The 13,901-nt window shown below is 53.3% G+C and overlaps 4 protein-coding genes across 4 annotated transcripts; 3 read left to right on the top strand and 1 right to left on the bottom strand.

The window, feature by feature from the left end:
• Positions 1–265: 265 nt before the first annotated feature.
• MRS44_013468 (uncharacterized protein) lies at positions 266–1,561 on the top strand (the record flags this gene model as incomplete). The annotated part of the gene is made up of 2 exons (XM_065616941.1): positions 266–534; positions 631–1,561. The coding sequence occupies 2 exons, from the start codon at positions 266–268 to the stop codon at positions 1,559–1,561; spliced, it is 1,200 nt and encodes a 399-aa protein (XP_065473013.1).
• A 1,178-nt stretch (positions 1,562–2,739) lies between these two features.
• MRS44_013467 (uncharacterized protein) lies at positions 2,740–4,054 on the top strand (the record flags this gene model as incomplete). The annotated part of the gene is made up of 3 exons (XM_065616940.1): positions 2,740–2,825; positions 2,875–2,982; positions 3,130–4,054. The coding sequence occupies 3 exons, from the start codon at positions 2,740–2,742 to the stop codon at positions 4,052–4,054; spliced, it is 1,119 nt and encodes a 372-aa protein (XP_065473012.1).
• A 1,556-nt stretch (positions 4,055–5,610) lies between these two features.
• MRS44_013466 (uncharacterized protein) lies at positions 5,611–6,285 on the top strand (the record flags this gene model as incomplete). Its single annotated transcript, XM_065616939.1, has 1 exon — positions 5,611–6,285. One exon carries the CDS (start codon positions 5,611–5,613, stop codon positions 6,283–6,285), a length of 675 nt encoding a protein of 224 aa, XP_065473011.1.
• Positions 6,286–6,940: 655 nt separating this feature from the next.
• Positions 6,941–13,335, bottom strand: MRS44_013465 (uncharacterized protein; the record flags this gene model as incomplete). The annotated part of the gene is made up of 3 exons (XM_065616938.1): positions 6,941–9,431; positions 9,499–10,568; positions 10,654–13,335. 3 exons carry the CDS (start codon positions 13,333–13,335, stop codon positions 6,941–6,943), a joined length of 6,243 nt encoding a protein of 2,080 aa, XP_065473010.1.
• Between the last annotated feature and the right edge of the window lie 566 nt (positions 13,336–13,901).

The following is a 13,901-nucleotide window of genomic DNA, read 5'->3' as shown; positions in this document are numbered from 1 at the left end:
TCATTTTTTAGCGAAACATTTGCTAGTTCAATGTGTTATGTCTTCATCAACTTCTACCTCAAATCCTACCTCAACTTCCACCCTTAGCGGCCATCCCCCTCCGCGCATGCCTCATGACTCTCCGAAAAACCTTGGTAGTGATATGACCATGTTCTTTTTTGGTCAGCCAGATACCCCAACGCGGTTTCCTACATCAGATGAACAACTTATAAAGAGCCTTAATGTTGAAGCTCTTGGCAGGGTTTTTCTTCCACCTCCTCCCTATATGACACTGCCTGAATATTCTGTGCTGCGTCCCGAAGGGCACCGATCCCCTGATCCACTGCCGATCTACTTTAGTCTCAACCTCTCTGTCTATAACCAGCAGATTGTTGAATCGGAGTGGGAGAATCAGTGGTTCCATTTCACTGGCAAAGTACACCCCTACGCACTGGAGTGGGTCCTACGGGAGCCTGATGTTTTCAGCGATGAAGATGGTGACGGCGAAGTGTACAAGGTTCCAGTTGTTCTCATACGCGACTTTGGATACCAAGCGTAAGCAGACTTATCCTTTCCCTTTAGCTCGAGTTCGACTATCGCGCTTGCCACTAATGTACCTATTAGTATTGACCCACGAACTCTTTGTAATAGTGGGGGCTTTCCACTTATCCAACCGGTCGTTTCTTTGACGGGGCAGGTTCTCGGGACAGGTCAAACCCACTTGATCAAGGACTCTGTCCCGCTGTTGGATGATGCGCAGCTGAGATGCTGTGCATTTATCCAGTGCTGTACCTACATCACTCCGGGTCAGCCATCAAAGAGTCCTTTCAAAGGCTTCCACCCGTTTCAAGTTTTTATTTTCTTTCCTATTCACGCTTTACCATTCTCTCTCCTCTGCAAGAAGATGGCAGATAGGAAAGATACGCAGTTTGTTCCAGGTGTTCCCTTCCACTGCGTCGGCAAGGTAGTTGGCCTGCTTGACCATCGTCTTATGGTGGCTGCCCCTGCAGCTGATGAGAAGGACTACGTTTTCATTGTCGTTCCCGACTCTTGGACGTTTCCGGACAAGAGCATGCCACCTGTACCTGCTTCCAACACAGTCTCCCCCTCTAGAACCGAACCTGACCCATCCCAAGCTGGCGGCTTCGCAGCGATGAGGTCAATGTTCAAATCTCCCTCAAAGAAAGCTTCACAGGCGCAACAGTCACAGTCACAATCATCACAATCGTCGCAGGGAGGTCCATCCCAACAGCCCGTTACTCCATCTCAGAACAAAAGGCCCGCAATCTCCGCATCTCAATCATCTCAGTCAAGTTCGAACAACCCCGTCCCCAAGAGACTCAGGGGGTCTAGTGTGACTACCGCAACATCTCCAGTCATTGCAGTGTCGCCGGTCTCCCCTTTAACATCCGTAGACTCTGATGAAAACGATAACCATGAAGAAGGTGAAGCGAAGGAAAACGAGGACTCTCGATCACCTAACATATCTGCCACACTCCGATCCTCCGTTCGTCCTAATATGAGGTCATCAACTACCGAACCAGGTGGCAGGAACAAGAGGCATCCGACAAAGAGACTTTAAGTAGCATAGTATAGTGATAGTGTGTGGTATTTTGGGCTGTTTTATTGGATTTGAAAAACTTATAGGTTGATATGTGGGGGAAATAAGCGTGCGGTTTCAACACCAGTGCGAGTGATAAAAGCCCGATTGTCTCAACACCAGGACATCTTGGCATGGCAGTTTCTTATACTCAAATTGACAATTTTCCCTCTTTGGTATTGCAACTGATTGATCTCTGCTAGTCTCAGTCCCTTGGTCTACTGTCTCAATTATTCACCCTCACCCTATTGGCTAGGTCTCTTAGTTCCGCATTAAGCTCTTCAAATCGTGCCGCTCAAAATGGTGCCTTCTCCTCAAAGCCTGCTGCATAGGTCTTATTGGCTACGCAAAAGAAAGGTAAAACACACACACGCCCTATTGGCCAAGTCTCTTCATCCACCCACCAGAGCCGACCACTTAAAACCGCGCCCTCTTCTCAACACGTGCAGCAACCCACTAGTAAAACAGGCATACAGGCTTTTATTGCAAGCTTCGTACCGAAAGGCTACTCAGCGCAAGGGAGCCGCCAACTTGCCCACCTCGCCCAGCTTCCAACCTTCCCCCGGCGGACGTGCGCCTTCCCCTGTGCCTTTCGGTACGAAAGGTCTTCTTAAGCTCTGGGATTCCCCCCCACCCGCATTAAGTGGTTACCCGATTAGGAAGCGTAACTGCACCTCCTATTGGTCCGGATTAACCCCATCCGAATGCCCCTCAGAGGTGCCAATCTTCTCTTCCTCATTTGGCAATGCGCACATGTGAACTCTCATTCGCTCTCTGAGATTAAGTGCAAAGGAGTCTTCTTTTGAGGGTTTCTTGTTAAGAGACACGTGAAATGCACGTGAAATGCACGTGAAATGCACGTGGAACTCGGTTTGTGATAGCATTATTGCTCTTGTCCTTATATTTTACAGGAGAGCCAAACCGCTTTGCGGTTTGCCCAAAAGAGCCTTGAGGAACGAATTTGAACAGGAAAATTAATAGTATCAACGTTGAAAATATATATTCATTGTATTGACGTTGAAGGTTTCGGTGAAGCAAGTCTTGTTTGGTGATTTCAGCTCGGCTGGTTTTAAGCCGAGGTTGTCCCGTACCGAGATTTGACCGGTCCCTTCAGGCCATGACGCCATGACGTCAGCTGTTTTTGGCTCACGAGCTCCGTCATGCGAACTTCCACCATCGTTTACGATCCGCCAGAACACTCTCCCTCCATCCGTCTAGTCATCTCATCTCCATATCGCCGATACTCGTCCGCTAGGCTGCCTAGATTTCCTGTTTGCGTTCTACGGTCGCCATAGATTTGCCAATCAAGAGCGGATCGTCAACGCGCGAAGCAACGGATCATCAACCATGGCCGGATCTCTTCCATGCCCTTCATGGATTTGGTCCAATAATTCCAACGTCCAGTACGTATCATCCCGCATGCTCGCAATATCATCACGTACAAGTCATATATACACGTTGTCCGTCTACCGGTCCGCTCTATTCTATCCCTCGTAGTGGCCAAGCCGAAGTCGAAGTGAAGCTTTAGTTGACATCTAATCGAATTTTAGTGCCGCCAAGGATCGGTCGTGGTTCGGCGCCGACTACACACCTCTTAACTCCATGGTCGGCCACTTGATGGGAGGGATCCAAACGCCGGTTGTGGGGATCGGCACGGTCGAACTTCCCGTCAAACGAAGTCCGAGGGCTACCGGTCCACGATCCCACGGCATCCTACGACTGCGCGATGTCCTTCACGTCCCCACAGGCATCTGTAATGTCATTGGAAGTCCGATTCTAGACGAATACGATATCCATACGGGATCTAGTATGCAAAACACAAAAGCCACCATCATTGATAAACAGGGTAGGACCGTTGCCTACTTTGAGCCCCGCGGCAAATTCTTACAGGTGAGGTTGAGCGGTCCACCGGTTGGGCCTCGGGTTGGCACTACTCCGTTTGGGCCTCGGGTTGGCACTACTCCGTTTGATCCGTCGGCAATGTACTGGATCAACGTGCGATGGGCCGACAGTGAGCGGGAGAAATGGGAGGCATCGCATGCCAGCAAAGCCCTGCAGCAGGCGGAGGTAGGTCCTCTTTCGACCGAGGAAAAGCAGTTGCTCAAGAAACACTGGGGCGGCGAATTCAGGTTTCTAGCGAGCCACGGTCTCAACATCAACAAGGAAGACGATCGCGAAGAGGGTCGTATTATCCTCCGGGCCATCCTGGCCGGCAGTGACGGCGACGACAGCGACGACAGCGACGACAGCGATATTGGTCGGGACTACCCTAACGATGACCGCCCGGAGGGGCAGCTAGCTGACTCGTATTTCGACGCCGACGAACTCAAGTTCATCAAGAAGCATTACGGTGACTCGCTAACATTCATGTTCAGCTTTGGGCTGAAATTCTACAAGACTGAAGACTGCGAAGAGGCCAAGTCTATTGTTAGTAGCATGATGTATCCCGATAATGACGACTACGCACCCGATTAGGGAGTGAAGGAATAGTTCCAGCAAGAGGCCGGTCGGCTTAACAAGTTGGTACATGTCAGGCTGTCGGCAATAGGGGAGGGCTAAGGGGGAACCCAGGTCCAGCAGAGGCTAGAGCAACTGAGCGAAGAGACGACCCGGGGCTGCCGGGCAGATAAATCGTGGGACTTGCTATAGGAAGAATATTAAGAGCATTGGTATGCATTTTAACTGTGACTAGGTGACAGGGCACCATTAATCATCCCCTTTCCCCTTTTCCCCTTCCTATTCTTAGCTGAACCTAAAGTAAAGAGCAAGATGCTTTTTGCTTTCCCCATGTGCTGACGTTTTGGCCAATCCTTTAAACTCATGGAAAAAGCAAATCTGTTCACCATCTACGTTAATTGATCAATTCAATTGTGCGAGTATCCACATCGGCAGGGATAGTAGCTCTTAGCTGAAAATGTTGGATGAAGATCGGCGATGCCCATCCTCTCTGCGCAACGAAGTACTGTATCTTTACCAAGTGGTATCAATCTTCGTATTTTATATACTATATCATTTAATCGATCATAAATATCTGATGTGTTTCTTCTTTATTCTGTACATTTGCGTGCCAATCTTGCAGGCTTATCTTACAATTGCTCTCTGTCTCTCTCTCACACACACACACACTGTCGTAATCCTAACTGCTCTCTCATTTTTTAGCGAAACATTTGCTAGTTTAATATATCATATCTTCATCAACTTCTACCCCAAATCCTACGTTAACTTCTACCCTTAGCGGCCATCCCCCTCCGCGCATGCCTCATGACTCTCCGAAAAACCTTAGTAGTGATATGACCATGTTCTTTTTTGGTCAGCCAGATACCCCAACGCGGTTTCCTACATCAGATGAACAATTTATAAAGAGCCTTAATGTTGAAGCTCTTGGCAGGGTTTTTCTTCCACCCCCTCCCTATATGACACTACCTGAATATTCTATGCTGCGCCCCGAAGGGCACCGATCCCCTGATCCACTGCCGATCTACTTTAGTCTCAACCTCTGTGTCTATAACCAGCAGATTATTAAATCGGAGTGGGAGAATTAGTGGTTCTATTTCACTGGCAAAGTACACCCCTACGCACTAGAGTGGGTCCTACGGGAGCCTAATGTTTTCGGCGACGAAGATGGTAACAGCGAAGTATATACGGTTCTAGTTGTTCTCATACGCGACTTTGGATACCAAGCGTAAGCAGACTTATCCTTTCCCTTTAGCTCGAGTTTAACTATCGCGCTTGCCACTAATGTACCTATTAGTATTGACCCACGAACTCTTTGTAATAGTGGGGGCTTTCCACTTATCTAACCGGTCGTTTCTTTGACGTAGTAGGTCCTCGGGATAGGTCAAACCCACTTGGTCAAGGACTCTGTCCCGCAGTTGGATGATGCGCAGCTGAGATGCTGTGCATTTATCCAGTGCTGTACCTACATCACGCCGGGTCAGTCATCAAAGAGCCCTTTCAAAGGCTTCCACCCCTTTCAAGTTTTTATTCTCTTTCCTATTCGCGCTTTGCCATTCTCTCTCCTCTGCAAGAAGATGGCAGATAGGAAAGATACACAGTTTGTTCCGGGTGTTCCCTTCAACTGCGTCGGCAAGATTGTTGGCCTGCTTGACCATAGTCTTATGGCGACTGCCCCTCCAGTTGATGAGAAGGACTATGTTTTCATCGTCGTTCCCGACTCTTGGACGTTTCCGGACAAGAGCACGCCACCTGTACCTGCTTCTAACACAGTCTCCCCCTCTATAACCGAACCTAGCCCATCCCAAGCTAGCGACTTCGCAGCAATTAGGTCCATGTTCAAGTCTCCCTCAAAGAAAGCTTCACAGGCGCAACAGTCACAGTCACAATCATCACAATCGTCGCAGGGAGGTCCATCCCAACAGCCCGTTACTCCATCTCAGAACAAAAGGCCTGCAATCTCCGCATCTCAATCATCTCCGTCAAGTTCAAACAGTCCCGCCCCCAAGAGACTCAGGAGGTCTAATGTGCCTACCGCAACATCTCCAGTCATTGCAGGGTCGCCGGTCTCCCCTTTAACATCCGTAGACTCTGATGAAAACGATAACCATGAAGGTGAAGCGAAGGAAAACGAGGGATCTCGATCACCTAACATATCTGCCGCACTCCGATCCTCCGTTCGTCCTAATATGAGGTCGTCAACTACCCAACCACGTGGCAGGAACAAGACGCATCCGACAAAGAGACTTTAAGTAGCATAGTATAATGATAGTGTGTGGTGTTTTGGGCTGTTTTATTGGGTTTGAAAAACTTATAGGTTGATATGTGGGGGAAATAAGCGTGCGGTTTCAACACCAGCCCGAGTGATAAAAGTCCAATGGTCTCAACACCAGGACATCTTGGCATGGCAGTTTCTTATACTCAAATTGACAATTTTCCCTCTTTGGTATTGCAACTGATTGATCTCTGCTAGTCTCAGTCCTAGTCTACTGTCTCAATTATTCACCCTCACCCTATTAGCTAGGTCTCTTAGTTCCGCATTAAGCTCTTCAAATCGTGCCACTCAAAATGGTGCCTTCTCCTCAAAGCCTGCTGCATACGTCTTATTGGCTACGCAAAACAAAGGTAACACACACACGCGCCCTATTGGCCAAGTCTCTTCATCCACCCACCCAGAGCCGACCACTTAAAACCGCGCCCTCTTCTCAACACGTGCAGCAACCCACTAGTAAAATAGGCTCTTGTTGCAAGCTTCGTACCGAAAGGCTACTCAGCGCAAGGGAGCCGCCAACTTGCCAACCATGCCCAGCTTCCAACTTCCAACTTCCCCCGGCGGACGTGCGCCTTCCCCTGTGCCTTGAGGAACGAAAGGTCTATGCCCCGCCTCCGATGCCAAAAGAACCCCTCTCATTGGTCGGTTTCCTCGCCTCTCATTGGTTCCGTTTGGTCGTCGCGTGACGGGGGAAAATCGTCATCCAGCCACCGCAGAGCCTCCTGAACAGTCTTGTTGCTCAATTCCTCCAGTCTGGCCTCTGCCACGGTCATCTCGTGGGGAACCCGGTTGCCCACCAGATCTCGTTCCCGCACCTTGGAGATGAGCATGATGCCGTCCAGCGACCGGCACCGCGACAGCTGCACGTACAGGCTGTACGGATCGCATTGCGCGGGGACTATGTGTCCGTCGACATTTGTCGTCCTCATCCCCCGCAGCTCCAGCGCTACGCGCTCCAGCGTTCTGCTCTGCACCTTGTAGTCTGTGCAGGCGAAGGCCGCCGTACAAGGCAAACCTTTCCGACTGACGTCGTTCTGCTGCCACGGCCGCTTTCGCTGGCATTGGATGCTGACGCTCATGGGTATCAACAGGACCGTGCCGGGCGGCATTCCGACGAAGTGGAAGTTCTTTGTCGCCTCCGACGCCAATATTATCCCCGCCGGCGGCCCGAAGTGGACCATCGTATCGGCCGAGATCCGATGGCCCGGGTGCGCCTTGTCGAGGATGACGTCAAGCGCCGTGTAACTGGCCCCATTGACAAGCTTCAAGCCCTGATGGGTATTGTGGTTCACGACGACGGGCATCCCTGGCACGAACATGAGGACGCCTGGTACTGGTACCGTGCTGTCGTCGCCCTGGTTCAGCATCATGGTGGCTGCTTCCTCGGTCGGCAGACCGTCCTTCCACTTATGCTCGGATATGAAGATGCGCATCATCGACCGCTGCTGGATCTGGAACGACAAGGTTGCCTCCATGTTCAGGTTCCACCGATTCCTGTTCAGCGGCGTCACCACGGTGATGCCTGTTTCCCACGGGATCCGCCTGCCTTCCCGGTAGCATCTCGAGTTGAGGAGGTCCAAATCGGTGCGGTCCTGCACGCCCGATCGGATCCGCTTTAGCAGTCTCTGCAATTCCTCATCTCCGGAGGCGCGTACTTGTTCGTCCAGCATGACGACCGTCGTGAACTTCTTCCACAACGCGTGCGCCTTGTCATGCTGGTGCCGCTGCTCGGCTTTGAACGAGTTGTCTTCGTCCCACGAGACGGCCACGCTCGGCAGCAGGATCGACCTCTCTTGTACCGGACGGAACTGGTGGAAGTCTCCGCAGAAGAGGACGATGGGGATCCCGCCAAAGTCCTGCTGCGATCCGCGGAGCCGGCAGAGCTGCTCGTTCGCCGCGTGTAGCGTCCGCGCTCCCAGCATGCTCACCTCGTCGATCACTAGCACGTCTTTCTCCTGCCAGGCCATACGAGACTGGCCATGGACAAATCGTTCGGCCTGTTTTGGCAGTCGCACCCCGTCGAGATCCTTGGCCGTGTTCGCGCCCCCCGCCGCTTGGTCCTTGGTGAACCCGCAGGCGGAGTGGATCGTGATGCCGTTGATCTGCGCTGCGGCAGTCCCCGACGTCGCCGTTATCAGCAGACGGTTCGAAATACCTTTTGATGCGAAGAGCTCGACGAGTGCTTCGATGACTCGTGACTTGCCGGTTCCACCTTCTCCTCCAACAAATTCGCAGAGCTGACCGACATCGTCTCTGCCGCTACATTGTATCGAATCGAGCTGGCGGCATATGATCAGGAAGGCGATTGTCTGCCTCTTGTTCAATGTGAACCGCGCTGCCACAGCCTTACCTGCCTCAAGGAAGGACGTTGATGCACCAAAGTCGACTTCCATGCGCGGACCTGCCTCTCCTGCCTCGCCTGCCGTCTCTTCCAAGTCGACTGCCGTCATTTGGACGTCGTCCTCTCCGAAACCAGTGAGCACACTTCGCACCGCCGCACTGTGGTCAGTTTTATCCGCCGCGGCCATATTTTGTATGCCCTGGATCATTCGCTCCCTCTCTCTGGAGGCACGGATCTGCTGCGACTTGATGGCCTTGACCTGATCCTGCGGTGGTATAACGGTCCCCGAAAATCTCCCTTCTGGTATGCTTATCCGTCTTTCTCCCCGTTCGGGCATTACGGTGGCCTGGAGCTCAGCGGTCGAGCTCAGTGCTGACTGCTGGAAGCGACACAGCTGCTCCATTGTTGCTATGAGCTCCGGCGAGCCGGCAGTGATTTGGTTGGCGCCCACTGCACTTCTCACGACGTCAATCAGACGCGTTGCGTCACCGATGCTGTCAGACTGGTAAACCGATGCGACCTCTTCACCACCAGCCTCGCCTTCTCCTTCCTCACCGGCACGTGCGGCCGTGAAGTCAGCGTCACCGGCTGAGGCTGCCCATTGCCTGGCGTCGCGTTTCGCGTCTTCGGCCGACCGTCGGAGTAGTTGCACATTATCGACGAGGCATGATATTCTCGGAGGAAGTGCCTCTCGAGCCCGCGCCCAAATGCTGTTGATCTCGTCCGTTTCTCGGCACAGAAAAGACTCCCATGGCACAAATAGCGCAAGGTGCTGGACGGCTGCTCTTCAGCATGGAGGTTAGCCTCTTCAACACGACCTTTTAACACTCTGTCGGCGGCGGGCAGACCCACCTTCGATAGCACGACTCTTCGTCATCCTGGTCGAAATCCTTGCTCAGGTAGCCATCAAGGCAGACGCTGGCGTGCTTTCCCGGCCGTCTCAGCACCTGCAACCAGCCTCTTCCAGACTCCCACTCGCTCTCGAATGGCACCTCTCCCCAAGCGGCAGCGATCTCATCTTTACTGACTCGTTTGAGTCTGACGAGCGACACGTAGTCATATAGACACAGGCTTCGCAAAACGTCTCCCCGGTGCTGGTATGCCTCAGCATAGCTAATCCTCTCACCTGCTTCTTCCACAACTATCGACTCGTCCACAGAATCGTCTGCAGCCTCTGCCCCGCTCTCTTTCCGGAGGTGTCGCCATCGTCGGAAGACGTGCCAGTAGAGCAGAGAGACATTTAGGAACGTCCAATCGCTGCTGTTGGTGAACTCGGTCGGGTATCCCAGAAGGTGGGCGATGACTTCGACCTGCGATAGAGATCGCTCCGTGAATATGCGGTTCGCCACCCTCATCAAGAACTGCCGCGTCCTGTTCCCCTTGACGGCGTCATCGGTAGCACCTTCTCCCCCGTTCCCCCATCGGTTGGCCGTCCCTTCACCCGTTGATGCGGCCAAGAGCTCTGCCGCGGCGGCCACACGCTTCCACACCGGATCCTCCACTTTCGTCGCGTAATTTGTGACATAATAAATGAGGGCCATGGTCTTCCGCTGCGTCGCTATGAAGGAGATGTCGTGGTTGTGGCGAAGCCCCACGGCCATGGCCTTGTTCCACCGATTCACCATGCTATGCCTCCTTCGAATTTGCAACACGCCGTCTGCCGTGAAGGCAGTCCTTTCGACTAGTCTCCATGGCGCCTGGAATCGACAAATGCTACGCTTCTTTCCTCCTCCTCTGCCCCTGCTCAAGGAGTACTTGACACAAGTTGGGCTATGAGTATGGATCTGTGTCGCACCGGCACAGAAATTCGCTTCCTCGTCAAATGCGGCCGAAAATTGCTCCCTGTTGTCAAGCAGGGAGGAAATGTCCGATGCCACCGACCGTTCCGCTTGGAGGGTGCAATACCCTTCCTGGTCCAAGTCCTACCTCATAGGTATGTCAGCTTTGGCCCCCGCCTCGACCGCTGCATCTTCTTCAATGACATGCCTAGTTAGGGCCATACTGTACCTCGGAGAAGACACTATCTATGTATTGGACGATACGTTCACGGTACGTTGCTTGGTCTTCGCCGTCGATATCGGCAATCATCGAACTCAAGTGCGTGTTCCCATGCAACCAAAGCAAACCGTGGACATGAAGCGCCCCTCGTTCGTTGGTCTCGACAGCACCAAAATAGTCGATGATGCGCCCGAATACCGACTCCTCTCCCACTTTGACATAATGCTCAAAGAACAACGTCATCTCCCGGTGGAAGAAGATGGCCGAGCTCATGGGGTCGGAAATGGCCAGCCGCAGGCGTTTGTACGACATGCCAAGGCTCTTCAGGAAAGCCTCGGCCGCGTCAGGCTCGCTGGTGCGGTATGCTGCAAGTCGCAGCTTTACCGGGTTCGTAATATCATTTGGATTGAGCGTGAACCAGATCGCCGGCACGCCATGCCGAAGAACAAGCGACTGTATCTTCCGCCGCATACTCAAGCGATTTTCTCTGGACATAGGCTGGCGGAAGCCGTACAAGGAAAGACTTCTCAAAAGCTCCTTCACACCCTCGTCACTCGTTTTTCCTGAGTTCTCCAACTCGATCCTTGCCGCTGCTAACCTGTCTGCCGAGAGCGACCGTACAATGCGCTCTATCTTGCGGAAATCTTTCCTCCTTACGCTCAACATGCTGACGCGACGGTTCCTCGACCGTACACTCATGTTGAATACAAGGAATGCAAAGATGTGATGCGTCGCAAATCGGCCACCATGGCGCTGGAGCGTGATGTCGGCCCACGTTCGCAGACTCATGTTACGGGACGAGACGAGGTCTTGTGCCGCCGCCTCTGCTCCGCCCATATCGACACCTCTTCCCACGCTTAGGGCGGCTTCTTCCACCAACCGTGGCCCCCCGACCCCAAACGGCAGTAGCGTGGGAAACGTCTTCGCGAAGAACGAGGCATCGAATGTGTCGGCGAATTCGTCGCCCCGAGAAACGTGAATATATGGCTCACGTCCGTCGGCGGGCCCTGTCCGTGTCTCCGTCGATTCCACTCGTGTTGTCGGGCCCGCTTTGCCTCCCCCGACAACCGTATCCCCGTTCACGGCATTGCAGGCAAACAAGAGCTTCTCCACATCGGGTACATCTGGCGGCCCGTCCAGAGCAAACATACCCGATAAAGTGACTTCATTGATCGATTTTCCCAATTGACCAGACTCGGCCTCGCTCCGGTGGCCACCTTCGTCTTCGGTCAGCCCCGGCCCTTGGGCCTCGCCACTGGGTATATCTTCTCCTCGGTTAAGACGAGCGAGGATCTCCTCGATCTCCAACGATCCCTCGTCGTCCATGCCACGCTCCGTTGGCGGAACAACTTGCGCCGTTCGCGTTTTTTCCCATGCCGTTGGCTCATTCCGTTCCATGCGATCGTACACCAGCGGCGGCACCCCATGCGGCGGCGCGCCCCAGCTCTCCATCTCCGCCGCGTCAATCTCGATCTCGGCGTAATGCGGGTTGTTCTTCTTCAGCCAGACGAGCGCCCTCTCAACGACTCGTCGCCTCACCGACAATAAACCTGACAGGTCGCTTGGTGCTGGCTTCTCCGCACCCTGCCACGAGACATGGATCTCTTCCATCACTTGGACGAGCGGGTGGGGAAGCACTTTTGTGGCCAGCTCCTGCACATTGTTGGGGAACACCGTGATGTGGCCCTTGATGTGCTTCGGATACCGGGCACTCTGCTTCTGGCTACTCGCAATGCTGTACCTTGTGACGAACCCGTAACATGAGTTCAGCGCGATCAGCTTCTCCTCAACCGGCGTGAGGCCCTTCAGCTCCTCGGGAAACATATGTTCACACCCAATACGACTGTGAAGCTGGGCCGCAGGCGACAGAACACCCCGCCTCAAGCAACGAGCGCACTCGGCACATGCCGAGAAGGTCTCGCCCACGGGAAAGCAGCTCCGACATGAAAATGGCGAACGGTTGTCCTTCTTGACGCAGCTCGACATCCATTGGTCCCATGTCACCTCTCTCAACTCCTTTTTCGTGCGCTTACGATAGCACAGCATGCAAGTCCGTATTGGCAAAGTGTCCACATCGTGGAACTCCTTGTAGAAGGCTCGGACGGTCGACACCTTTCTCTCATGTGGTATCGGCGTACACCACGCCTGCTTGTTGGAAAGACTCTCCTTCACAGCGAATTCGTCCTCCAAGAAGCGCAGAACGCTCGCCAGGTCTTCGGCCTGCAACTCTCGTCTTCTCTGCTTTCGGGTTCCAGCTCGGATTTGTTTCCTCGGAGGCTCGTCTCGGCTGGTGTCTGGTCTTGCTTTCGGCCGCCGATACCGTCCTCGACGTCTCTTGGGCAAAACCCGTGCAATTGCTGCTGCTAGCTCGCTTCGTCTAATGTCTTCAGATACTGATTGATTGGGCTGGATAATCCGGACCGTGGGTGCCTCATTCCGAGAAAAAAGCGGCGGATCGCCAACCGCCGCCCTACCGCGCCGCTCATCATCTCCATCCCGCCTCTCCTTGGGCAAAATGTGTCCATGAAAGAGCGGAGGATCGGGATCCGCGGCCTCCGGTGCACCACGTTCTCTCGGCAACGAGGGCCTTTGAAACTGACTCGGTGGCTGATGCTGCGCGGAACCTCCGGTAGCTGACAACGAGCAGGCTCCCACATGGCCAACCGCTTCATGCTGCTGCCTTCTCGACATCGATGACTCCAGGCGGATGGTAGATCACGAGGCTTCCGCGTCGGACTCTCTTTAGTTGCACGATTTCGCTTCTCGACGATGATGATTATGCTCCTTAATCCTTAATACGGCATTGCTTCCTGCAGTATCCGAGCGGTCCGTTAATAGTCCCCTTAACCACCTACAACCCTTCCTGTATGCCTACAACCCAGACTCTTGCTCAACTGCCGACGTTGCCCTTTGTGCCGCCGCAACTCCCATCCTTCAAGTCGGTGCCACACTCAAGCTGAAACCGTTGCTACCCCGATAGCAGCTGATTCCATGTCGGCACTTCGCCTCCATTCGCAAGCTTCACAGAAAAAGACACTACTCCATCCCCTACAGTCACATCTCATTTCTGACATTTGACTTACATCACTTTCGATGACGTCTCTGCTTCCAGATCGACCTTGCTCATGATCCAAACCCCGCATTCTTCATCTATTTGAAACCTGAAGCTTTCCCGGACCGTTGTCTGGGCTCTGATCTGCCGAACCCCGCACCCCAGATACTGCGGCCCGCGAGAACTACCACTGCGTCTACCTGTA

The sequence above is a fragment of the Fusarium solani genome (assembly GCF_023522795.1).
Source record: "Fusarium solani strain SB1 chromosome Unknown bctg00000009, whole genome shotgun sequence".
NCBI lineage: Eukaryota > Fungi > Ascomycota > Sordariomycetes > Hypocreales > Nectriaceae > Fusarium > Fusarium solani.
The sequence above is the reverse complement of the archived record's forward strand: the minus strand, read 5'-3'. Positions and strand labels throughout refer to the sequence as shown.